The following is a 25,588-nucleotide window of genomic DNA, read 5'->3' as shown; positions in this document are numbered from 1 at the left end:
GGACGGAGGAGCCTGGTGGGCTGCTGTCTATGGGGTCGCACAGAGTCGGACACGACTGAAGCGACTTAGCAGCAGCACCAGCAGTGATGAGGAAATTGCAACGGGAGGGCTGAGGTGGGTCTGGGAGAGGGGGTTAGCCTCCAGTCTTCATATTGCATTCCTGACCCCAACTGCCTTGAGATAAAGGCTAAGACCCAGGGCGCAGCCAGCCGCAGGTCCGGACTGATGCTCTGGGCACTGGGGCCGGACGCAGATGCAGACTCCGCCGCGGGTTGCTCTGGCCAGCCCACGCCTCCTGCTTCAGCGCAACGCCACTCCCTCCCCGCCAAGTGGCTCTGCGCTCGGGAGGCGGGATCGAGTTCTTCGGTGGCCCCAGGAGGCTGCAAGCTTTGGGAGGCTGGGAGAGGAGGGAGGGAGAGCGCTGACTGGGCAGTCCAAAGAGGAGGGGGCCTTTAATAGGCTCGCCCAGCGCCTGGTTTGCTGCGCTGCGAACCGCTGGGGTTCGGAGAAGCGGCCGGCACCTCCCTCTAGCTCTCCGCTGCAAATCTTCGTCCTTGCACTTGACAGCGATTGTACTTAAGCTCCCAGGGCGCGCTCTGCTTGGAAAGGCACAGGTAGGAGGCGCGAGCTGCTCGGTGCACGCTCACAGCTCTGGGAGGAGTCTCCCTCCCTGGGGTTCTCCTTTCTGGGAGCTGCGGGCGGCCCGGGGCGTCGGTGGTTCCGGTGTGCGGGCTGCAAGGAGACCGTGCCGGCGGTCGGGGAGCCGGGCCGGGCCCTTCCGAGAGCGCGGCTGTGCGCTGCCCGGCGCCATGCTTCTGCTGGGCATCTTAATGCTGGTTCTCGCCGGGGCACCCGCTGGCGGCTCAGAGCCAGAGCGGGAGGTGGTGGTCCCCATCCGACTAGACCCGGACATCAACGGCCGCCACTACTATTGGCAGGGTCCCGAGGACTCCGGGGATCAGGGACTCATTTTTCAGATCACAGCGTTTCAGGAGGACTTTTACCTACACCTGACGCCAGATGCTCAGTTCTTGGCACCCGCCTTCGCCACTGAGCACCTGGGCGTCCCCCTCCAGGGACTCATCCGCAGCTCTCCGGACTTGAGACGTTGCTTCTATTCTGGGGACGTGAATGCCGAGCCAGACTCGTTCGCCGCCCTGAGCTTGTGCGGGGGGCTACGCGGAGCCTTCGGCTACCGGGGCGCCGAGTATGTCATTAGCCCGCTGCCCAACACCAGCGCGCCGGCGACGCAGCGCAACAGCCAGGGCGCACACCTCCTCCAGCGCCGGGGCGCCCCCGGGGGGCCTCCCGGAGATTCCACGTCTCGCTGCGGGGTGGGCTCAGGCTGGAACCCCGCCATCCTGCGGGCCCTGGACCCTTATATTCCTCGGCGGATCGGCTTAGGGGAGGCTCGCAGCCGACGCAGGTCCGGGCGCGCCAAGCGCTTCGTGTCTATCCCGCGATACGTGGAGACGCTGGTGGTGGCGGACGAGTCGATGGTCAAGTTCCACGGCGCGGACCTGGAGCACTATCTGCTGACGCTGCTGGCCACGGCGGCGCGGCTCTACCGCCACCCCAGCATCCTCAACCCCATCAACATCGTCGTGGTCAAGGTGCTGCTTCTCGGAGACCGCGACACGGGGCCCAAGGTCACGGGCAATGCGGCCTTGACGCTGCGCAACTTCTGCGCGTGGCAGAAGAAACTGAACAAAGTGAGTGACAAGCACCCGGAGTACTGGGACACGGCCATCCTCTTCACTCGGCAGGTGAGTCGACCCGTCATCTCTTTGGACCCAGGTGGCCCCCATTTTTTGGGGGGGGGGCGGGAGTCTCCGCCCTTAACTCTCCGAATGTCCTTTGTGCCGCGCAGTTACCGACTCACCCCCGAGTTTGAATTTCGTTGATCTCTTCCGACTGCCACTTGGGCTCTTCAGGGGAAAGACTGCCGCTAGGCACGGCGGAGCTCTGACTCGAGTGCATGCGGACGCACGTGGGCGGTGGGAGGAACGCCCGCTCCTTCGGAAGGTGTTGGCCCGGCGCGGCCAATGACGCCGAGGGGCCGGGACCCAGGAAGTTGCCGCCCCGGAGCCGCGGTTGGTCTGCACGGCCGATAGGGGGCGCCCCGAGGATGGTGTTGGAGAGTCCAGCCCTTCTTCAAGGGGGCGTCCGAGTCCTTCCGGACCCTCCTTCCTAGGCTTCCTTCTTCAGCTCGGGGACCTGGGAGCTGAGCGCCTGCTGTTCTTCTCGAAGGCAGCACGTTGCAGTCCTCTATCCGTCTTGGGCCTGGGAAGTCTGGATTAGGGTGGAGGGCTCGTTTGGATTTTTTCGTGGGTTGCAGGGAAAGGACAGACTCAAGTACAGGGAGCATTCCCTTCTTCCTTGCTGCTTCTCCCTCCCCCGGGCAGCGCGGGGTCTGGCTCTTCTCTGAGGGGGCTTCTGGCCCATTCAGAGCAGGTGGAGTAGTCAGAGAGTTCAGAGCCTGGAGCTCTGAGTGGAGCTTTGCTCGGAGCTGAGCTGAATTGTCCCGTATCCCTGTTGGCAGGTCAGGGGATGGGGGACCTGGGCGCCCTGAGGTAGCTCCGCCGGAGCAGGCTCACTGACGTGTCCTGTGAGGGCTCCAGCTCCCGCCCCCGGCCGCGCGGAAAGAGTCAGCTCAGTGACAGAGCGCAGATCCCAGCTGCAGGGCTGGAAAGACACTGAGTCTTGGGATTAGAAAGGTCAGAATAGCAGATCAGAGAAGCCTTTGGTGCTATGGATCTATTGACATTTTAGATTCATAGATTGGGTGCTGTGTTGTCGGAGTCTTGAAATTTCTCAGGTGTGAGAGACTGAGAGAGAAGAGGGCGTCCCTGTGACCTGCTTCCTCTGACTCTGGGAGCTGGGGCTTGAATCAGTGCCAGGCTCTCGCTTTGTTCATGTCATAACCACAGCCTTCTGGGGATGGCACGGAGCCCTCGGGTACCTGTGGGGTCCTGAGTCTCTGCTGTATGCAGGTGGACTGGTGCGCACAGGGCTGGGGCAGGAGCCTTCCACACTGACCCAGCTGGCACAGCTGGGCCCTTCCTGGGGCTGAACTTCCTCCTTTCCCAGCCTTCTCCTCCCACCACCTGGTTCCTCTAGGGAGGTCTTTGGCCTGAGTCTGTTTCCTTGTGCTCATTCTTCCAACTGAGGTCTGTGGAGCTGTCACTGCCCCACTCCTCCAAGTTCTGCCTGAGTTACAGGGAAGCTGCAAGGAAGGGGGCCTCGACCTCTGCACACAGCTTGGCAGTCAGATGGCTGGGGAGAGAGCAGAGGCTGTGAACAGATCTCTTAATGGGCAAAGCAGCTGTTGGCCTACCTGCTACCCGGGATGCCCTGTGAAGGTTGCTCACTAGTCTAATGTAACAGACCTGTGTCTCTGCCGCCTCGTGGGGTGGCTCACTTTCGGAACAGGACTCCTGCAGGAGTATAGGTCATGCTGTTGGAAGGATCGGCCTTGTGAAGCAGCAGCAATCAAACAGTGTGATAGCTTCTGTCTGTTGCTGGTGTGGGCTAGATTCCCCACTCCCAGGGGGCCTTGTTGGCCATGCATATTAGGCACAAGATGTGTGGCCACTTGGGTCAGAAGCAGGGGTGTGTGCGGTGTGATCCCTTAGAAGCTGTCTTTTGCTCAGGCGTCGCGAGGGCAAAGCCAGAGAGTGGGGAGGGAGGCTGTGTTGGCAGGCCCGTCAAGCAGATATGTGCTTTATAGCAAACGTCTCTCCCCCACCTCCTCATCAGCACAGACTCCGGGGCCTGCCGAGTTCTCAGAGTCTTAGGAATGGCTCATTCCTGAGCTCCCGGGGGAAGAAACAGTATGAGATGAGAACGCCAGCGTACAGCTGTGCTTTCTAGACAGAGGCCGGCGTGGGCTCCAGGAGTCTGGAGCCACCTCTCTGCGCCAACACAAGAGGGACTTTTGTCTTACTTTGTAAGTTATTGTGTTAGTTGCTCAGTCGTGTCTGACTCTTTGCAACCCCATGGACTGCAGCTCACCAGGTTCCTCTGTCCCTGGGATTCTCCAGGCAAGAATACTGTAATGGGTTGCCATTTCCTTCTCCAGGGGTTCTTCCCAATGCAGGGATTGAACACAGGTCTCCTGCATTGCAGGGAGATTCTTTACCTTTGTAAGGGTCAGGAGTAATCCTTTAAATCAGATGTGTGAGCTTCTCTGCTTATATTTATCAGAATATTGGTGTAATTAATGCTTTTTCAAACTAAAATTTGAAAAGAATTATATATGCATGCTAAGTTGCTTTAGTCATGTCTGACTCTTTGCGACCCCATGGACTGTAGCCCGCCAGGCTCCTCTGTCTATGGGATTCTCCAGGCAAAAATACTAGAGTGGATTGCCATGCCCTCCTCCAGGAGATCTTCCCGATCCAGGGTCAAAGCTGTGTCTCTTAAATTTCTTGCACTGGCAGGCAGGTTCATTATCACTAATGCCGTCTGGTAAGCCATATATAATTTGTTTGGATTAAACGTTTTTAGAAATGTACTTATTTTGTAAATTACCTTTGTCTCTAAAGGACCTTGAACTGACAGGTACATTTAGAGTTACCTATTTCTTGGGTCTCCTGGAGATATTGGAAAAATGGTGTGATTGTCTCTGATCACACAATTGTGTTTTTCATGGGATGGAAGCAGTTAGGAAGAGGTCGGGCTTGGCCGGGTCATATTTCCTCCTGTGATGACAAGGGGCAAGCAGCTCTGGGGAGCTCCAGGTGCTCTGGGGTGCCCGGCAAAGAGCAGGAGAAGGGCTGGATGGGCGGACGTGGAGCTCCCTTCCAATCCCTCAGTGCTGTGGCAGTGGCAACGAGCCTGGGCCAGGCTGTGGGAGCCTGCTGTCCTCTTGGCAGGCAGAGGAGGGGATGTGAGGTGTTGAAATTAAAACACTGGGAAGACGAGACCCAGGGACGATCCTTTACTGTCCACAAAGGAGGAACCATGGATCACACAGCAAGGATTTTGACAATTTGAGGAGTTTCCTTAAAGATTCAGAATGAGTCTAAGTTCCTGGAGGAAGAGTGCATGTTGGATTGTGGAAAGCGATCAGCTTCCAGCTCATAACAGCCGGGTGAGGTCACACGGAATTGGAACCAGGATCTGTGGAGAATGAGAGCCAGTTGTTCTGCGTGGACTTTTATTTCTATGAGGAGAAGTTTCTATGGCTTCCGCTCTGCTGGGCAGAGGCCCAGTGGGACCACACTTTCCTGGGTCTTCTCTCTTCTTTAGGTTGGATGCCTCTGCAGTTTGGGTAGCTCTGTAGTTGGGTGACTTCCATTCATTTATCCATACATTCTCTTAACGCTTGCTGAGCATCTGTTACTTGCAGTGCTTTCCCGGGCGTGGAGATACAGATACTCGTAAGATGTGGCCTCTGGCCCCTAGGAATTCACCGTGTGTCAGGGACCTCCAACAAGGAAACAACCAATGCAATGTGGTGTGACTGCCTTGGTGAAGACCAAGATCCCTCTTTGCTGGAGGCCAAATCATTCTCTTTAACACTGGTGTGCAGAAGCCGAGGATAAGGGACAAACAGATGCTGGATGGAAGGACTGGCGAGAAGGAAGCAGGTAGTGTTGATGGGACAGGAAGCTTGCTTCTTTCTTGTGGGAGGCCCGCTCCTCCAGTCCCTACTCTGGTTTGCTCCCTGTGATGTCTCCTCCATGGGACTGACAGGTTTTAGGGTGTGTAGTTTGTGGGGTTTGCCCGCTTACTTCTTCATGTACCTGTTTTTCCTGAGTGTGCTGAGTACCGCGCATGCTGCTCCCTTAGCCCCTCCCTTCCCCGATTTCCTCCAAGCTCTCTTCTTCCTCTTGTAGGGTCTTCGAGGCAGGGTCTCTGTCGTCCTCTTCTTCTCCTCACTCCTGCTCTTACCTTTCTTCCTTTCACATCTCAAGCTTGGCACTTGTCTTCCCATTCTGGCCTTGGGTTTTGTGGGGATGTGTATGTATACCATGTGTATGTGTACAGCATAGATTTGTATATATAGCATCACTGACTCAATGGACATCAGTTTGAGCAAACTCCGGGAGTTAGGGAAGGACAGGGGAGCCTGGCGGGCTGCATTCCCTGGGGAATGTCAGACATGACTTAGCGACTGAACAACAAATCCGTATCCTGCACCGCATAGGATCGATCAGCATTCCGGAGTCTCATTTGGATAGAGGCCAGTTCTTTCCGTAATGAACTAGATGCAACATGACAGTAAAATTTAGCGTTCAGACAAAAAATGCTAATAGTAAAATGATAAATGTCTTTTATATATATCTATCAATATAATAAAAAGAATCACAATTTTGTCAAGATCTTTTTTTGCTTGTTTGTCTTTGTTTTTGATTTACCTTGTGTTAGTTTCAGCTGTACAGCAAAGTGAATCAGTTATATATGTACGTATATTGTTATTGTCATTGTTTAGTTGCTAAGTCAAGTCCAACTCTTTTGCGACCTCATGGACTGACTGTAGCCTGCCAGGCTCCTCTGTCCATGGCATTTCTCAGACAAGAACACTGGAGTGGGCTGCCATTTCCTTCTCCAGAGGATGGATCTTCCTGACCCAGGAAGAACTTGTGGCTCCTGAATTGGCAAGTGGATTCTTTATTGCCAAGCCACCAGGGAAGCCATACGTATATGTGTGTGTGTGTGTGTGTGTGTGTATACTTTTTCAGATTCTTTTCCCTTATGCTGCTGCTGCTGCTAAGTCGCTTCAGTCATGTCTGACTCTGTGCGACCCCATAGACGGCAGCCCACCAGGCTCCCCCACCCCTGGGATTCTCCAGGCAAGAACACTGGGTGGGTTGCCATTTCCTTCTCCAATGCATGAAAGTGAAAAGTGAAAATGAAGTCGCTCAGTCGTGTTCGACTCTTAGCGACCCCATGGATTGCAGCCCACGAGGCTCCTCCATCCATGGGATTTTCCAGCAAGAGTACTGGAGTGGGGTGCCATTGCCTTCTCCTCTTTTCCCTTATAGATTATTACAAAATATTGAGTATCGTTCCCTATGCTATACAGTAAAACCTTAGTGTAAAATTACCTATTTTATATATCTTAACGTATATATGTTAATACCAAACTTCTAATTTATCCCTTTCTTAACCCTGTCCCCCTTTGGTTACCGTAAGTTTTTTTCTATGTCTCTTGCTCTATTTCTGTTTTGTAAATAAGTTTATTTGTATCATATTTTAGATTCCACATGTAAGTGATATCATATGATATTTGTCTTTCTCTGTTTGGCTTACTTCTCTCAGTATGGCAGTCTCTAGATTCATCCATGTTGCTGCAACTGGCATTATTTCATTCTTTTTTTATAGCTGAGTAATATTCCATTGTATTTAGAGACTGTATCTTCTTTGTCCAGTCATCTGACAGTGGAATTTTAGGTTGCATTCATGTCTTGGCTGTTGTAAATAGTGCTGCTATGAGCACTGGGGAGCGTGTAGCTTTTGGAATTAGAATTTTTGTCTTTTGTTAGGATCTTTTTTGAAGTCAGCCTTGGAGGAAGATGTTAGCAGAGAGAGAGAGAGTGAGAGAGAGCGAGCGAGCTGTAGATTTGGTATTTAACAGTTTGTAAATCTTGATCACTAAATGGAAATTCAACTGCACTCCTTCTGGGAGGGAGGAGGCAGACAGCACGGAGGGGAGACGGTTCTCCCTGTCTGTAGGGAAATGGTTCTTCTGCCCCGTTTCTTACTTACAGCACGTAAGGAAGCCAAGAGTGATGGGCCAGGGTGGGGAGGAAGTTTGGAGGGAGGAATGTGCACTGGAAACTATTCTTTGCATTTTTAGACACTGGCGAGTCAGGAGAGCCAGCGAGGTCTGTCCCCTGTGGGTCCTGCCCCTCCCCTGCCTCTGAACGTCTCATAGCTGTTTGCTGTGACACTTGCCTGGGTCGCGTGGAATGATGGAAAGAACACAGGCATGGAGGCAGGCGGAGCTGACTTGGGATCTTGGTGCTTGCATATTTAGTCATGACACTGAATGTATCAGCTGTTTGGCGTTCTCTATCCTCATCCATAAAACACGGATAATGATGCTGTGCAGGGCTGCTGAGGGGATGAGTTACTGGGCATTCCAGAATCGGTGCCCTGTTACCATCACTGCCTTAGTCTGACTGTGTGTTTGCCGTTGTCCAGTTATTGCGGGTGGGCCCCTGGCTGGAGCTTAGGTTTAAGATGGCTCTGCTGCGAAGCCTTCTGCCCCATCCCCCTGCAGGTATGCCCTGACGCTTCCTCTATGTGTGGAGACTCTGGACTCTGAAGTGGCCAGTCCCGGTGATGTGTAAAATGCCTTCAGGCAGGGCCTCCCTGCGTCTGTGTAGCCCCTCTGATGGGGCCTTGCACGTTGCTGTCATTCTTGGGGTGGGAGGACCACAGAACCCTGAGTGCTCAGGTGGTTTCACCTTCCTTCCAGGGGATCGTTCCTCCATTGCTTGAGGTTGTTACCTGCAGAGTTGGGAGAGGGAGCCTTAGGTTCTTTGGCGTCGCATCGAGGCTCCTTGGTCTGGCTTTGCCCTGGTGCACCACAGGGACGTGCTCGGCGTGTCAGTATGGGGTCGGGAGCCAGGCACAGACCCCTCTCCCAGAGCACTCTTGGCTCCTGAGCCTGCCTTCCCCTCTGCCTGTGTCTCTCCCGGCCTCTCCCTACTGGTGACCAGCCTGAGCTCTGGGGTCAGGGGCCCAGAGTGGATGACCTTGTCCTCTTGAGCCCCTCCCCAGCCCCTTCGTTCTTGGAGTGCTCATGCCCCGGAGGAAGCACACAGGCCTGGGGAGGATCAGGCTCCATGGCTTCACGGCTTGGGTTCAGCCCTCACTCGGCCCCTCCTTCCCCGTCTCGCCTCGAGCTCACTGCTGACCCTGGGCTGGTTGCGCATGGTCTCCCGGGGCTCATCTGTAGACGGGGCCTGGTTGTGGCACCTACTTCACAAAGGTGCAGTGAGGAGTCTGACAACAAGCAGGTGAGGCACTTGGAACAGCATCTGCCACGTGAATGCCAGTGACCATTGGACATGTTGCTCCTTGAAGTGACAGTTTCTGGAGAGAGTCTGGTCCCCTGCAAACTTTGGGTTCCTCTGCTTCCTCGCTGAGGGCATTCCTGTCTGATTCCCTCCATCTCTTGCTGTGACACCGTTCTGTGCATCTCGAGGGATTTGTATTCTGGTGGAACAGAATTAGGCTTCCCTGGTGGCTCAGGTGGTAAATAATCCATCTGCCATGCAGTAGACCTGGGGGAACAGAACCTGCAGATACACACTGTTAGGACATGCCAACCTCTTCTCACTAGGCTTCCTGAGTCACGCTGCCCAGACCCTGAGCTGATAGATTCTTTTCCTTCTAGCAAAGCAAGGCCCTCTTGTCCTTGGGGATTGCAAACAGAAGTGGATTTTGAGTTTGACGAGGAACTCCAGTGACGCATGAGAGAGATTCAGGTGGGCAACCGACTTCAGGGGCCATGTTAATACCAGTGCAGGTGGTCTCACCAGTGGTGAACTGAGCCCTCGCTCATGTGATACTCTTCAGACTAAAGGCCATGCTGCCCTGGGTGTCCAATGGATTCTGACTCCATTCTTTACTTCAAAGTGGCCTGGCTGGCGGGGAGTCATCATAGCCCTCAGAGCCCCAGTTTCCTCACCTGTAGAATGAGAGAGAGACTATGAAGAACTGTGAGTAGAATTCTTGAAAGCTGTGATGTGACTTGTGACCATGAGCATGGCCTCTCATGCCCAGAAATTCAATGTGAGCAGGAAAATGTCTCCATCAGAACATGTGTCTTCTGCCACATAAAAAAATTTACTGTGCTTGATGTTTTAAATTAACTTTTACTGAAGGATAGTTGCTTTAGAAAGTTGTGTTAGTTTCTGCTGTACAGCAAAATGAATCAGCCGCAGGTATACATGTGCCCTGTTACCTTTGGGTTTCCTTCTCATGTAAGTCACCACCGGTCACTGAGTAGAGTTCCTGAGCTATGCATTTCAGTTTCAGTTCAGTTGCTCAGTCGTGTCCGACTCTTTGTGACCCCATGAACCGCAGCACGCCAGGCCTCCCTGTCTATCACCAACTCCCAGAGTCCACCCAAACCCATGTCCATTGAGTCGGTGATGCCATCCAACCATCTCATCCTCTGTCGTCCCCTTTCTTCATACTCCTGGGAAACATCAAGCACCTCAGTAGATGGTGGGAAAAGTGAAACGAGGTGGAAGGAGGACTGTAGGAGGACAGCTGGTTGGGAGGGGTGGTGTGTGTGTAGCTCACAGTCTTGATAAACATGGTGAACCCTGTGGGGTGGCAGTGGTGGTAGTGGCTCAGCCACTAAGTCACGTCCAACTCTTTGCAACCCCATGGACTCAGCCTGCCGAGCTCCTCTGTCCATGGGACTTCCCAGGCAAGAATACTGCAGTGGGTAGTCATTTGTTTTTCTAGGTGATCTTCCCAACCTAGGGATCAAACCTGGGTCTCTTGCATTGTAGACAGTCTCCCGCATGACAGGTGGATTCTTTACCTAACTGAGTGAGGTTGCTATCCTTATTTGTTTCCCCATTATGGCTCCAATCCTAAATTATTGTTATAAAAAGAGAAAAGAATGATCCAGGAGGATTAGGTTCTTGGCCAAGAGGATTCTTGGGTCCTTTGGAAAAGTGGCTGTGGCTACAAGAAGAATCAGCAAGTCCCCAGAAATAGTGAAGCAGGTGGCAGCTGGACTGGGCGGTGCCTGCACCCGGTAGGTGGAAGGACCCAGAAGCGGCTCTGGTTCTGGAGACAAGCACCTTGTGTAAAGCGGTTAAGGCAGCTGGAGTACGTGTGAGATCCCTCCAGAAGGGTGGAGACTCAGTGCCACAAGGGAGGCACGGCAGGCCCTACACAGTCACCTGTGGGAGTTGAAAGCAGGAGGCCCAGTGAGAGTTCCCCTGACATGGGGCTGAGGGCCAGGCAGAGCCCCAGACACCCAGCAGTTGGTCTTCCTCCAGCGACAGGCTGGCTCTTGAGGCATGGCTGCTCTTGCCTGCACCCTGACCCTCAGGAAGGTTGCCGGCTCTTGCCTTGTTCCTCTCGTTTGATCCAGAGAAACTGGGGTTTCTTAATGGCAAGAACAGGTTGCTCCTGGCCAGGAGGGGCCTTCAGTGGCACATCTGCTGCAGAGAAAACCTGCCTTCCCGAGAGAAAGGAGGACAAGAGAGAAGAGAGGGCAAGGAGAAAGCTCTCGGCTTCCAGGGCCTCTGGGCTGCAGAGGTGGGTTTTACAGCAGCCGCCGGACCCTGGCCTGAGCTCTCGCTCCATTCAGCCTCTTCGGCTGAGCAAGGCAGGGGCTGGTCTTCTGAGCCTCCTTGTGGGTAACTTCACGCTTCTGTGAGTTGCTTTTATCAGTTGCACAGGGTGTGTCGGCAGACAAGATCGGCCTTAGGTTTCCTTCCCCTGAGCTGCCAAGGGGCAGAGGCTCACGGCACTTGGACTGTCTTGGTTCTCAGTGGGAGCTGGCCCTTCCAGGAGGGGAACAAGGCCCAGGGAATAGGCTGACTTGCCTGAAGGGACATGTCTGTGTCGTGATGGGTCAGGGCCAGCCTCTAGGCTTCTTGGTCTTGCCCTCTCCCACATGAGGCCAGTGCTGGGTGCCCATGGTGACCTGGGGACGGTGTGACATGTCTGTGTTGTGATGGGCTAGGGCCAGCCTCTAGGCTTCTTGGTCCTGCCCTCTCCCACTCAAGGCCAGTACAGGGCACCCATGGCGGCCTGGGGACAGTGTGACACGCTTGTCTGGCAGAGGCTGTCCCTGCAGGCTGTGATTGCCAGGCTGGAACTTCCAGGGGTGACCACCTCTGTGGGGTCCTGTGCTCCCCTATCCCCCTCACTCTGCCCCTGCAGGAGCCTTCCTGCCTCCCTTCCATCCTCTGTCCCCAGGTCACTCTGTCCACCCAGCCTGCTCCTCAGTGGCCACGGTTCTTGAACCACTGATGAGCTGCTTCTTCCCTACTTCCTGCTGTGTCCTGACAGCAGGTGTTTTCTGGGTTTCAGAATTCAGGGGCCGGGGGTGGGGCGGAAAGGAGAGCTTTCTGAGCCTTAGATGAGGAAAGGGTACTTGAAAGAGATGGAATTTGAGGTGTGCCTGGGGGGCTTGAAGAAGGGGCAGAGGTGCCGTGAGCAAGGGTGAGACGGCATTTCACCCACCGGTGACTCGGGTGTCCTCCAGTTTGGTCTGATCCCCTGGGGGTTCTCTGGCCAGAAGCCCTGTGAACTTGTGAGGAGCTGTGACTGTCACCTGACCGTGGGAAGCCAAGCCTGACTGCTCAGGTGGTAAACCTGTGAGTGCTTGAGATTAAATTTTGCTGATTTTCTGTACTATGACCGCATTTCCTCCCATGCCCCCTGGCCCCACTTATGCCTCCCGGCTGCCTACATTTTCCCCACGTCGGCATGTGTGTGCATGCTCACACATGCGCACACACCCCTAGAGACATACAGCTGAGCACAGCTGTGTGTGTGTGCTGTGTGAGCCGCTGGGCTCCACAGGGAAACACCAGCAGTGCTTTCTCCCCAGGGGGGGGCTCCAGAGGCACAGGGTGAACAGCAGTGACGAGGCCGAGAGAGCCTGAGTGTCCAGACCCCAGATCCTGGCTGGGGCTTGAGCATCTTCGAGCTTCAGGGTAGTCTAAAGGGGGCGTCTGTGGGGCGGGTGGTGCTGAAAGCCCTACTCCAGGCTGGGTTGGGGGATTCCCAGGACTCTGCGTGTCAGCTGCAGACCCAAGGTCACCCCCATGATGAGATGTGATCACGAGTCGCAGGCTCCACCCTCAACAGATGTGTGTGATAACACCTCTGCTTCCTCAGCCTGTGCTGGGGCACGTGAGATGCTGCCCGTATACTTCTTGTAAACAGCCCAATGGCCTTCCACAGGCAGGGGTAGGATGCAGACAGCATCAGTGTCACCTGTTCAAAGTGACTTCAGGAGGAGCAGAATGTGCACAGGGGTCCCGTTCTCGTCCTGCTCAGGGCGCCAAGGTCCCTGGCGTGTTGCTGGCCCATGGTGCTCCCAAGCCCTGTGGGACGCGCTCCCCGAGGGCTGCTGGAGGCCCTGGCCCACAGCAGCTTGTTTCAGGACAAAAAGAGGGACGGCCCTTTCTGCTCAGGTCCTGTTCCCTGTTATGTATAGTCTTCGTAGCAGCTGTCAAGCCTGTGGTCCCCAGAGCTCTGTGGCCAGTGGAGTGGGGTTTGGATCTGGGCCTGCATCTGCCTCGCTCTGCCCCTCCCAGCCGTAGCAGCTGGGCCTCGGGCAGGGCGGGCCCTTGGCCAGTGACCCGCTGGCTGAGAGTCTGAGCTTAATTCATGGTTGTCTGAAGGCCATCCCCCATTGAGGACCCAGGCTCCCAGAGCCGACTCTGCTGGGAGAGCGCTGGCTTTCTACCCCCTCCCACCCAGTTAGCCACGACCAGAACCTCACCCAGCTGGGGAGTCCCCACTTCCTGGGCTGGAAGGCGGTCTCTCTAGGAAGCAGTGGTCCTTCTCATGTAATTATGGCCTCCTGATTTCCTCCCTGGGGCTTTCCTGGGTAGGATTTGGGCAGCATCTTCTCAGCTTGCAAGCCAGCAAGCTTTCCTCCCGAGGCCTCCTCCCGAGGCCTGGGCTCATTCCAGAAATAGCAGCCCGTAACCCCCTGGGCAAAGGGCCTGGCTGGGAGGTGATGGGTCCCCGTGGTCTGGAAGTGGGTTGAGTGTCCTTCCTTCTCAACGGGTCCCCACATTACATCTCTAACTCCTGCCGGCCTCTGCTTCTCCCCTCCCGGGCAGGACCTGTGTGGAGCCACCACCTGTGACACCCTGGGCATGGCCGACGTGGGCACCATGTGTGACCCCAAGAGGAGCTGCTCGGTGATCGAGGATGATGGGCTGCCCTCGGCCTTCACCACTGCCCACGAGCTGGGTATGCAGGGCTCTCGGGGTGGGGGTCGAGGGCAGGGCTCCCTTCTGCTCCCTCTGGGTGTGAGCTGGCTGCTCTGAGCAGGGGTGGACATTTGTCTTTTTTCCCTCAAGGCCCTGTAGCAGTGGCTCCCTCTTCTGGGTGGGCCTGCCCCATGGGTCCCCCATGCCACGGCCCCCCTCTGAGGCCCCTCGTCTCCCCTGCAGGCCACGTGTTCAACATGCCCCACGACAACGTGAAGGTGTGCGAGGAGGTGTTCGGGAAGCTCCGGGGCAATCATATGATGTCCCCAACGCTCATCCAAATTGACCGTGCCAACCCCTGGTCGGCCTGCAGCGCGGCCATCGTCACCGACTTCCTGGACAGTGGGCACGGTGAGCGGGGCCTGGGGAGGCGGGCCGCCCGGCCCATCTGTCTTCTGTTACCCATCTCACTCGCGACTCGAGGAGCTGGGCTCTGGTGGGGCCCGTTCCGTGTCCCTGGCTTCGTCCTCTCCCTGCCTTCGAGACCCCGCGCTGGCCATGGCCACCTCTCTGGGCCCGTCCCTGATGAACATCCTCGGCTCCCGCAGGAGACTGCCTCCTGGACCAGCCCAGCAAGCCCGTCTCCCTGCCTGAGGACCTGCCGGGCGCCAGCTACCCGCTGAGCCAGCAGTGTGAGCTGGCCTTTGGTGTGGGCTCCAAGCCCTGCCCCTACATGCAGTCCTGCACCAAGCTGTGGTGCACGGGCAAGGCCAGGGGCCAGATGGTGTGCCAGACGCGCCACTTCCCCTGGGCAGACGGCACGGGCTGCGGCGAGGGCCGCTTCTGCCTCAAGGGGGCCTGCGTGGAGAGACACAACCCCAACAAGTACCGGGTGAGTGGGGGCGGTGGCGCGGAGGGGCGGGTGCGGGGGTGCTCAGGAGCCTCCCCAGGGGGCCAGCCCGGTGCAGATTGCAGCGTGGCTGTAGCTGTGTCAGTGCTGTGGGTGTCTCCACGACTGGCGGTGGTCCTGTCCCCTTCTTGATTATGAGACTGGAGAAAAATGATGTGGCCAGTCAGGGAAGCTGGCAAGCCTCCCACCTCCCAGTCCTGAGCTGCACCCCATCTCCTTGGGAGGGGCTCAGGACCCAGCCTCCAGCCCCTGAAGCTCCGACTGGCTCGTGACCTGCTCTTCATTTCTACCTTCTTTGGGTAGTTCATGGCCAGGGAGCCTGAGGTGCACCAGGCTCATCTGTTACATCCTGAACTTAGCTTCAGTTTCTGTTGTGATTTGTTGTTTTTTGAAGTTGAAACATAAATGAATGAAAGTTATTTTTTTCCTGATAAATAGGAATACCAACCAAACCAGAACAAATTCAAAACCCAGATATTCTCTGAATATAGTAAGAGTTTTATATTCTTCCCATCTTGGGTTGGGATAGCAAAAGGATTGGCACTTTTCCAGGTAGGAGGTCCACCCTCTCCCTGGATCCTGGTGGGGACTGTCCGTCCATCTTCTGCCTCGGCCCTGTCCACAGGAGAGCTTGCCGTGGGGTTTTTATGTACTCAGAGGCAACATGATAAAAAAGCATTCATCAAATACTTAAATCAATTTCTTTGAGATGGGTGTGGTACAGAATTCTGTAAAATCTTCTGTTTTTGGAATATACATTTAATTAAAACTTCATTCATTAGGCAACAACCCACTGTGTTCAGGGTTCTGGGTGGTCAGAAAAGCAAAGAAAACATGGGCCATGTCAGAAAGCACACAGTCTAGTGGGGAAATCAGAAATGTAACTGTCATCCATGGGGTGGGGGAGTGTATGCTGTGCGTTGAGACAGAGCAGGACACATGTCGTGGAGAACAAGGATGAGAACCCACTGATGATTGGAGGGGCCTGAAAAAGCACTGATGAGGAAGGCGGACTGGAAGAGAGTCGTGAGGGATAAGTGGGGTCTCAACGGGCAGAGATGGGGCAGAGTCTGGGAGGTGGGCTGAGCTGGAGGCTTGTGGGGATCAGTGCTCCACTGGGGACATCTTTGAGAGGGTGGTTTGGAACCAGCCAGAGACTGCCTGGACCCCTAGTCTGCTGCACAGAGGCCAGGAGCTCTTGAGGACAGGCCAGTCATGGCCACCTCCTTCTCTTGGGAAGAAGAATCTGGAGGGTAAAGAAATAGGTTAAGAGGACGTTGGATATAGGAAACGTGATGAGAGAGGCACTCTGGACCTGTCAGTCCCTCAGCAGCCAAATCCACTCTGTCCTCAACCTCATTTCTGAGCAGACTGTCGCTTCTTTACCTTGGCCCTTCAGGGAGTTATTGCCCTCAGCAGTCAAGATCAAAGCACAAAGCTTATTAATCACCCCAGTGACCTCAGTTCAGGAATCCCACTCTGTCCACTGAGGCCCCATTTTCCCCAGTTTAACTGCCTCTAGTTTCTGAACTCCAGCAATTCTTCAAGTCTATTTTATGTACAGTCCATCCATTGATCTGACCAGCTTTCCATCGCCCCTTACGCAACTCAGATCCTCACCAGCTTGTTACTGAGTGGAGACTTGGTGGTCCAGCGTTGGAATCACTCCTTCACAGATGCTCCCCTGCCCCGTCCCTATTCAATGTATTCACTGGGCCAAGCCATCCCCCAATGGCATCTGACTCTCTCCCATCCCCAGTGGTGCCAGCCCACCTTGCCAGGACCAGCCCCACCTCCCTCTCCCCCACCTGCTTTAATCCCATCTGACAGCAGGTGCACAGGCTTCTTTTTATTGTTTGTCTTCCCTGCTGGGATGCGTTTGCTTTGAAGGCAGAGATTTGCTTGTAGTAACAATTCAACAAATACTGGGCAAATGAGTGATTGGATGGCGCGTGGCAGAAGTGTTTCCTGTAGGAGCATGCAGGAAGAAGTGATGCCAGGTAAAACAATGTAGCATCATCTCAGAAGCCACAGGAGCAGAGTTAAATATTGAAGACTGGGGACCACAGGCCTGGGCACGGACTCTTTCGATCTTTAGGGGGTCACTGCTGCCATGGCCAGGGGGCTTCTGTGGTGCAAGGCACAGCAGAGGCAGCAGGTAGAAAGAGCAGGTATAGCTGACTCGCTGAGGAAGGGAAGGGCTGAGTTGGGGTGGGCTCTGATTTGAGGAGAAAGCGGGGTTAAGGGAAAGTGGTCTTCTGCAGGATGAAACAGACACGCTGGCAACAATGAAACAGAAACTTTCTGACAGAGAACAGATGGGAGAAATGCTCTGAGTACCTACATCAGTCACAGTTAGTCTCCTCATGGGTTGGTGGCTTTGGATGATCTGTGACCATGTTTCCACCCCAGCCTGTACAGCGGGGCCTCATCCCCTGTCGCCCACCCCATGTGTTTTCAATGCCGAGAACTTAACTTTACTGTCATCCCAAGAAAAACATAATGAAGACTATAAATTCTCTATCCTCTCTCCACCCTCTTGAAAAGTAAAACAACACTGCATAATTCACCCCAAAGCCAAATAGACTTTGAGGATTGCTTAATAGTCTCCTCTCTTTATCTCCTCTGAACACAAACATTACATCTGCTTGTAGCAAAACTTTCACAAATGGAACCTCAGACTGAGGTGACAGCCAATCTGGTTTGGTGTCTGAATTGTAGAAACCTCACAGATGAGACTATTCGGGTATCTATCATGACATGGTTTACTGGCCACTTTAGACCCAGAGACTCTTGTAAGGACACTAACAATATGTAAAGAGGAACCTTGAGCTCCTGGGAGGTGGCCAGCATTGACCTGGGAAATATCACACACGTTGCATCATTTCAATCTTCCACCTGACCTCATGCCTGAGGTCAGATGTGCTGGCTCCATTTTTGCATGTGAAACACCTGAAACTTGAGGCAGCTTTTCTGCTTTGCTCAAGACCACCCATGCGGTGAGGGCACAGGTGGAGCGTCCCTGACCGACTCCGCAGCCAGGAGCCCCGTCCTCCCGTGCGGCCTGGCTTCTAACTCGGAGCAGTGGCCATTTGCTCATCTCCAGGCTACAGTGTGGTGTGCGTCCCGGGCCCGGAAACAGAGTGGGTTTTGTCCTGGTGGGGTGGGAGGGTGGAGGCTGCCCCCGGGTAGCTCTCCTGTAGGATCCGGGTGCGCGTGTGGCGCCTGGACCCTGCAGGAGTGTAACAGTCCCTTCCTCGCAGGTGGACGGCTCCTGGGCCAAGTGGGAGCCCTACGGCCCCTGCTCGCGCACCTGTGGAGGGGGCGTGCAGCTGGCCCGGAGGCAGTGCAGCAACCCCACCCCTGCCAACGGCGGCAAGTACTGTGAGGGCGTGAGGGTGAAATACCGCTCTTGCAACCTGGAGTCCTGCCCCAGCTCGGGTGAGGAGGGGGTGCCCGTGGCACGGTTGGGGAGGTGGGCTGGAGGCCACAGAGCTACTTCAACTGAGGTCCTCGCCCCTGGGGCAGAGTCTGCAGCTGCAGAGGTATCTCGTGGTATCATTTCTCTGCCCACTCACCTCTGCCAGGGCTGTTATCCTCTGAGGCTGAGGCTGGAAGGCTAAGTGGCCCAAGGGGGGCAGGACACTAGAACCCTCTTAGTTAAGCGCTGACAAGCCCATCTTCATAGGCAGGAATCCTTTTAAACAGGTTAGCTTTTAATTTATGTGTTTTCTAAGAATAATCCTTTGCAATAACAATAGCAGAATGAAAATAAAATGGTTTAGGAAAAAAAAAAAAAACTGTTACATATCCCTTGTTTGACTTTCCTATAGACCGTGATCAGCTCTCTGTAATTTGTTGGGATAAAAGTAAATTAGATCTTTTCCACATTCTCAGTTTCTTGCTATTTTTATGAGACTGGAATAGATACAGCCCAGCTTAGAACTCAGAGGTGGTTCTTACTTACATATGAGCAGGAATTCTTCCTCCAAGCCTCTTGAACTTGGGTGGGGGGAAGATGACATCTCTATATTTACTAACTTTTTAATCTAAAATTTAATAGTTTTTTAAGTTAGGAATTTAGTGTTTTTTTGGTTTGTTTTTTGCTAACCTTTCCACCTAAAATTTAGTATTTCTCTTAGTTAGGCAATAAACTGTAATGCTGGTCTGTGGCCCTGCCCCTGCTAGAAATCCCAGGTATTTTCATATATTACGCATTTTCAGTTGTGGCAGATTCCTCAAAATGCCATTTGTGCTCATCACCACTTTACACTTAGTTTTTTTTGAAGCTTTTAAAAAATATTTTACTTAATCTTATTTTTTGGCTGTGTGGCACGGCATGTAGGACCTTTAGCTGCCCGATCAGGCAAATAACCCTCGCCCCTTGCAGTGGAAGCTGGAGTCTTAACCCCTGGACCTCCAGGGAAGACCTTCTGGTTGTTTTTTTAGACTCATCATTGAATTTTGTTATATAATGAGTTAACAAGGAAGCACATGCATCACAAATATGTTTCAAAATATATTGATTGTTGTATGTTAATATAATTGGTATTCTTTGTAATCTATGTATGTATTTTATGCATTTAAGAACATTCTGTAAACAGTCTCAATAGGTCACTGAAGGCTTCTATTTAGGATTCCTGATGTAGAGGGAATTTAAGGCTGGACCACTGGGGAAGGGGGCACATTGTCTGGGGGATGCATTATCATCTGTATCCTGCATCCTTTGGTCCCAGCCTGCATTGGTCCTTTGAGATGGGGTGGCTTTGGTGATGAGGACCACTCAGCCAAGGGTGGAGAGGAGCTGTTTAGAGCTGAGGGAGGCTGAGCAAGCACACGGGGCGGGGTCCTATTCTTTGCCCTCTCCCCCACTGCCCCTCCCTTTAGCTTCCTACAAGTGCTTCCTCCCTCCCCAGCCTCTGGCAAGAGTTTCCGGGAGGAGCAGTGCGAGGCCTTCAACGGCTACAACCACAGCACCAACCGGCTCACCCTGGCCGTGGCCTGGGTGCCCAAGTACTCGGGTGTCTCCCCACGGGACAAGTGCAAGCTCATCTGCCGAGCCAACGGCACCGGCTACTTCTACGTGCTGGCTCCCAAGGTGGGTGAGCCCGGGCAGGAGGCCGGGGGACAGGGGGACACAGTCTTAGGGAGCGTCGGGCTGAGCTGCCCCTGTTCCTCTTCTCCCTGTCTGGGGGGCCCTGCAGGTGGTGGACGGCACGCCTTGTACCCCAGACTCCACCTCAGTCTGCGTCCAGGGCAAGTGCATCAAGGCAGGCTGCGATGGGAACCTGGGCTCCAAAAAGAAGTTCGACAAGTGTGGGGTGTGTGGAGGAGACAATAAGAGCTGCAAGAAGGTGTCAGGACTCTTCACCAAGCCCATGTGAGTTCTGGGCCCTGGGGGTGTGTCCAGGACAGGGAGAGGAGGGATGGGGGCGGGAGGGGAGGAGTTACCCCCCAGGCCCTAACCTTAGGTTCAGTGCAGTTCAGTTCAGTTGCTCAGTTGTGTCCGACTCCTTGTGACCCCATGAACTGCAGCATGCCAGGCCTCCCTGTCCATCACCAGCTCCCAGGTTAGATGGGGTAAATGTCAGATCCTGGCCAGCACCCTTGCTGTGGAGGCTACTCATGCTCACCCATGAGAGTGATGTTCATTCATTCATTCATCCAACAAAGATGGAGTCTTGAGTAGGACCCTGCTTAGCGGGAGATGATATTTAGGGAGACAGTAAAGTCATTAGGGCCCGTCTCGGGTCCTAGAGTGAGACTGACGTATGTTCAGATCCCATTTCCCACTTTCTTGATGACCCTAGTCCAGTGACACAATCTCTAGGCTTTCAGATTTCCCCACTTGTAAAGTGAGTACGGTGCTAGTGTATTTCCAGTCCTACTGTTGTGAAGGTTAAGGGAATTAATTCGAGTAACATGCTTAACATAGTACCTGGTGCATAATAAATGCTCACTAAATGTTCTTGATGTTGATAAAAAACAAAACTTACCTGGGGATAGATGTGACAGTTTCCCTGATTCCTGAGCATGAGGCCCTGGCCTTGGGAGTGGGATGAAGGCAAGAACAGCAATAAACTTCAGGGAGACAGGGGAGTGAGCAGCTGGTGTGAGGGAGCCCCCTCCCTGATCATCTGGAGAATTGTCCCAGCAGAGCCTGGGCTCCTGGCTTTCCAAGGTCCAGCACAGCCCCTCTTTTTCAGGGGATTGCGCTCCTTGCAAAGTCCAGATCCACTCTCTGGAAAAGGAGGCAAGCAGAGCCCCTGCTGTCTCAGCTGAGGGGTATGATTGGCTCTGAGAACTTGGGAGTCCACATGCTGCTGGTGGGAAGGCCTTGATGGCTGTCCAGGAGCCTCCACTGTTCCCCCAGACACAGTGCCCTCTATCGAGCCCTGGGTGCAACCTGGGTGCTCAGACACTGAGAGCCAATGGCATTGCAGTCTCAGAGACCTGCAGGGGAGACCTGGTGGGGGGGGGGGGGAATTAAAGGTAGATCCCCTGACTTGCTTCACTAGCTAAATGGCAGGTGTCCCTTTCATAGACTAGTGGAGCCAGAAGGAGCCTAAGACATCAGCTCTTTTAACCTGCTCATTGCGTAGATGAGCTGTGGAGCCCAGAGAGTCTGATTCACTTGAACTCATCAGAGAGCTGACACCCCAGCCAAGGCTTGGTCTGGGTCCCTGACTCTGGGGCCACATACCTCCCTGTACTCCGGTGGTGCTAGTGGTAAAGAAACGGCCTGTCAGTGCAGGAGACGTAGGAGACCTGGGTTCAGTCCCTGGGTTGAAGATCCTCTGGAGGAGGGCATGGCTACCCACTCCATTATTCTTGCCTGGAGAATCCCATGGACAGAGGAGCCTGGCAGGCTGCAGTCCATGGACTTGCACAGAGTCGGGACACGACTGAAGTAACTGAGCACGCACACATACCTCCGCGCACAGAGCCCCAGCCTCCCCCCAACCTGCTCCTCCTCCTTCCTCTCCACTGCCTCTGGAGGATCTGGTTGTGGGTGAGGCAGCCTCACCACCACTTGGTTTGTATGACCCTGGATGGGGCCAGGCTATGGACTCTGCTGCCTGCGTGAGCCGCTGGGGGGTTTGGGGAAGAGGAACCGATCTGGGGGCGGAGGGCAGCGGGGTAGAGGCCTGCAGCCCTCTAACACACATCCTTCCACCGCAGGCACGGCTACAATTTCGTGGTGGCCATCCCAGCGGGTGCCTCCAGCATCGACATCCGCCAGCGCGGCTACAAGGGGCTGATCGGAGATGACAACTACCTGGCCCTGAAGAACAGCCAAGGCAAATACCTGCTCAATGGGCACTTCGTGGTGTCGGCCGTGGAGCGGGACCTGGTGGTGAAGGGCAGCTTGCTACGCTACAGCGGCACGGGGACCGCGGTGGAGAGTCTGCAGGCTTCGCGACCCATCCTGGAGCCCCTGACGGTGGAGGTGCTCTCCGTGGGCAAGATGACGCCTCCGCGGGTCCGCTACTCCTTCTACCTGCCCAAGGAGCCCCGGGCGCCCTCGGTGCACCACAACAGCGTCCTCAGCTTCTCCAACCAGGTGGAGCAGCCGGATGCCCGGGCCCCTGCGCGCTGGGTGGCAGGCAGCTGGGGGCCGTGCTCGGCCAGCTGCGGGGGCGGCCTGCAGCGGCGGCTGGTGGACTGTCGCGGGTCCCCAGGGCAGCGCGGGGCATCCACTTGTGATGCTGCACATCGCCCGGCGGAGACGCGCAGCTGCGGGGAGCCCTGTCCGACTTGGGAGCTGGGCGCCTGGTCGCCCTGCTCCAAGAGCTGTGGCCGGGGGTTTAAGAGGCGTCCGCTCAAGTGCTTGGGCCACGGAGGGCGGCTGCTGGCACGCGACCAGTGCGACCTGCGCCGGAAGCCCCAGGAGCTGGACTTCTGCATCCTGAGGCCGTGCTGAGCCGGTGACCCTCCTGCCCACTGTCGGGCCCATCATGCTGCCGCCTCCCTGCCAGCTGCCCATACAGGCAGTGGCCCGCGGCCCAGGTCATGAGGTCACCCACATCCAGGGACAAGGACCTGGGCGGGGAAGCGAAGTCACGAAGGCACAGTCTACCTCATGCCCGGCTCCTCCGGGGCCAGCCTCACGGTGAAGCTCAGAAGGGTGCAGAGCTGGGCAGGAGGCACGGGCCCAGCCTCCCAGGGACAGGAGGATGGACAGGCGCCTCCCAGCAGAACTTCAGGGACCACGCCCCCCGCAGGGAGGTCACAGGCTGCTGGAAGAGCCATGGCCCGGCAGCTTGGCACCCTCAGGGGCCCCCAGGGCTCTGAGCCATCTCTGAACAAGGCAGGTCTTTTTGGTGCTTTCAGCCACTTTCTTTCCTGCCCGACGTGGACTCAACAGTGAAAACTGGCTGGGGGTGGGCAGAGTTGAGGGGCAGGGCCAGGACAGGTGTAACCGGACCCTGGGCCACTCCATGTGGAATGAGGTGTGTGCAGTGGTGGGGAGTGGCCTGGCTGCATCTTCCTTCCTCTCTCGGCCGTCCCTCCTCCCGGCGTCGTCTGGCCACCACACAAGTGGGAGGGATTGTGTGCTGGTGTCCTCTGAGGCTTTGCAGGTGGAGGCAGGCGGTCAGCATGGAGATTGTTGTCTTCTTCACGAGGGATCCGACCATCCAAAAGAGATGCTGAAACTTCCGAGGGATGACAGGTTCTGTTGCTGAAGCAGTGACTTTGAAGGGTGATCTGGAAGGGTCTGCTGTCTCGGGGGCTAAGCTTTGAGGGCATGTCATCCTAGGGAGGGAGGAGAAGGCCCCAGTTCTGATGGCTTCTTCCTCCAGGGAGGCAGGTATAAATGAGGCTGTTATCTTAAACCAGCATTGCCATGGTGCTGACCCCACTGGGGGGATGTGGGACACGCCCAGAAGGGCCAGGTGCCAAATGTCCAGGTGGACATCGTCTGAAGAGCCGCACGTGGTCTGGCCTGAGAACTGTCCCACTGCATCACAGGCCACAGTTTCTGTAGTTGGATAACGGGGCTCACTGTTTGCTACCTCAGGTCTGCTCTCTGGGTACACACCCTTCCCTCCCCAGGGCAGTGGTGACCCTGGTGCTTCCAGCAGCCCCGGCTGTCGTCCTCCATAGACTGAGCTGCCCAGATGCAGAGATGAACTAGGGTGCCTGTTTCCTGCCTCCCACAGCCCAGCCATCCCCCAGGCCCCCAAATGTGACAGGGTCTCTCTCTTCAGGTGCCTTGGGGACAGGTTTCAGGAGGCAGCAGCAATCAGTTAGTTGACCCAGGGGCCCTTGGTGCTGCTGGAGACTTGTCTGTCTCAGAGATATGGTAGGGGAATGGAAACCGGGATATTTCCTGCAGCTCCGAGTGGGAAGATGCTTTGGGCTTAGAGCTTCTTTGGCTGAGCAGGGTATTTCTTGAGGGTGCGGCTGCGCTAGCACGGACACCAGAGATTCTGGTTCTGAGTACAGGTGGCGAGTCCTGGACCCCAGTGAGGTGACAGGCAGGCAGCACTTTTATCGGGTTTCCCTGCAAGTCAGAGTCTGCAGACCAGCGGGCCAGCCAGTGAGCCTGGGACCGTGTTCTAATCCTGGTCTAACCCTGGCTGAGCCCTTGAACCAGCTCCTGCTGGGGGCAGAGGGCAGGCGGGTGTCTTAGGCTGGGCTGCTGTCACCCTTGAAGAAGGCAGAGAGGATGAACCCCCTTCCTGCCTGAGTGAACGCTGGGGGGCTGCCGGGCAGAGGTGGACCCCCGCCGGCTGACGATAGCACTGCCCCCCGCTCGGTGCACGCCTGCCTGGTGAGGAGAGGCGAGGTGGCGCGGGGGCGTGCAGAAGGGTGGGTGGGAAGGGAGAGGCCGTCCGTGGGGGCGTCTGGCCCCTAGCAGAGCGGCCTGATGAATCATTTTAAGGAGGGACAACCAATCTTGTTCCTGACACAAGCTGGGTCTCAATGCTCTTTTCTGTCGTGATGTTTTTCTTTTACCTTTTTTTTTTTTTAATTTCCTTTTGAAAAGAAGCACGAGTGAGACAAGTTGGGAGGTATGTCTTGTCTGGGACCACATCACTAATCCAACCGTACTCTCCAAGAACATATTCTTCTCTTTGAGCAGAGAGAAGCCTCAAGGCACAGGTTTCTGGTGACGGAGCAAAAAGTTACAGTGATCTCTTGTGTCTGTGGAAGAAGAGGAACGTGCTGGGGGCTGCAGCCACCTCTTGGGTGGGGCGCGCACCAGTAAGGATCTGCCCGTCACGTGCACTGACTGGAGGAGCCCAGCCTCGCGGGTCTTGCCATGTTGGGGCAGGGGTGGGGAGCTGAGGACCGGAGGAAGGTCCTGAATGTCCTCGGCCTGGGTGCTGGCTCTCAAAGGCGCTAGACACTGTCACTGACAGAGCCCCTCTTGTGTTTGGTTCTTTTGCATTCCGGGTGCTGTAGAAGGATGGAAGGACCTGGGTGCTGGCGGGGCTGTGTATACTGTGTATACGTGGGAGCTGGCCGCTGCAGGGACGACGGCCTGCTCCCAATAAAGTTGTATTTAAGACCCGTGTCCTGCCTCCATGCCTTCATCTTCTCTCTACATACCTTCTCTCAGCATCCGCTGAGGGCCAGACCTTGGGTCCCTGCCCCATGCAGTGAGCGCCCAGGCTGGAAAAGATCCAGGTGGTGACAGGTGCAGTGAGTGCAAAGAGGGGTCGGCCTGGGCTGAGCAGGAGCACTGGGTCTGGGGGAGTGGGGCGTGGGGGAGGAATCAAGGGAGGAGAGCTGATGGGGAGGGGCATACCCTGCTGAGAGGGGGCTGGGGGTGGGCACCAGA

At 55.4% G+C, this 25,588-nt stretch overlaps 1 protein-coding gene across 3 annotated transcripts; it reads left to right on the top strand.

Moving 5' to 3' along the window:
- ADAMTS15 (ADAM metallopeptidase with thrombospondin type 1 motif 15) lies at positions 1-25,320 on the top strand. 3 transcript variants are annotated; one of them, XM_086383111.1, is made up of 8 exons: positions 1-1,766; positions 13,794-13,926; positions 14,130-14,297; positions 14,495-14,778; positions 18,060-18,237; positions 19,684-19,894; positions 20,001-20,176; positions 21,979-25,320. In XM_086383111.1, the coding sequence occupies exons 1-8, from the start codon at positions 810-812 to the stop codon at positions 22,056-22,058; spliced, it is 2,187 nt and encodes a 728-aa protein (XP_086239237.1). In that variant the 5' UTR covers positions 1-809; the 3' UTR covers positions 22,059-25,320. The 3 variants fall into 3 exon arrangements, with proteins under 3 accessions (XP_086239237.1, XP_086239236.1, XP_086239238.1); XM_086383110.1 differs by having other exon boundaries at positions 3-1,766; positions 19,713-19,894; XM_086383112.1 differs by lacking the exon at positions 1-1,766 and adding an exon at positions 12,056-12,311 and having other exon boundaries at positions 19,713-19,894.
- Positions 25,321-25,588: the final 268 nt, after the last annotated feature.

The sequence above is a fragment of the Bos grunniens genome, chromosome 29 (genome assembly GCF_055505025.1).
Source record: "Bos grunniens cultivar Pamir isolate PY7600 chromosome 29, Bosgru_T2T1.0, whole genome shotgun sequence".
Lineage (NCBI taxonomy): Eukaryota > Metazoa > Chordata > Mammalia > Artiodactyla > Bovidae > Bos > Bos grunniens.
The sequence above is the reverse complement of the archived record's forward strand: the minus strand, read 5'-3'. Positions and strand labels throughout refer to the sequence as shown.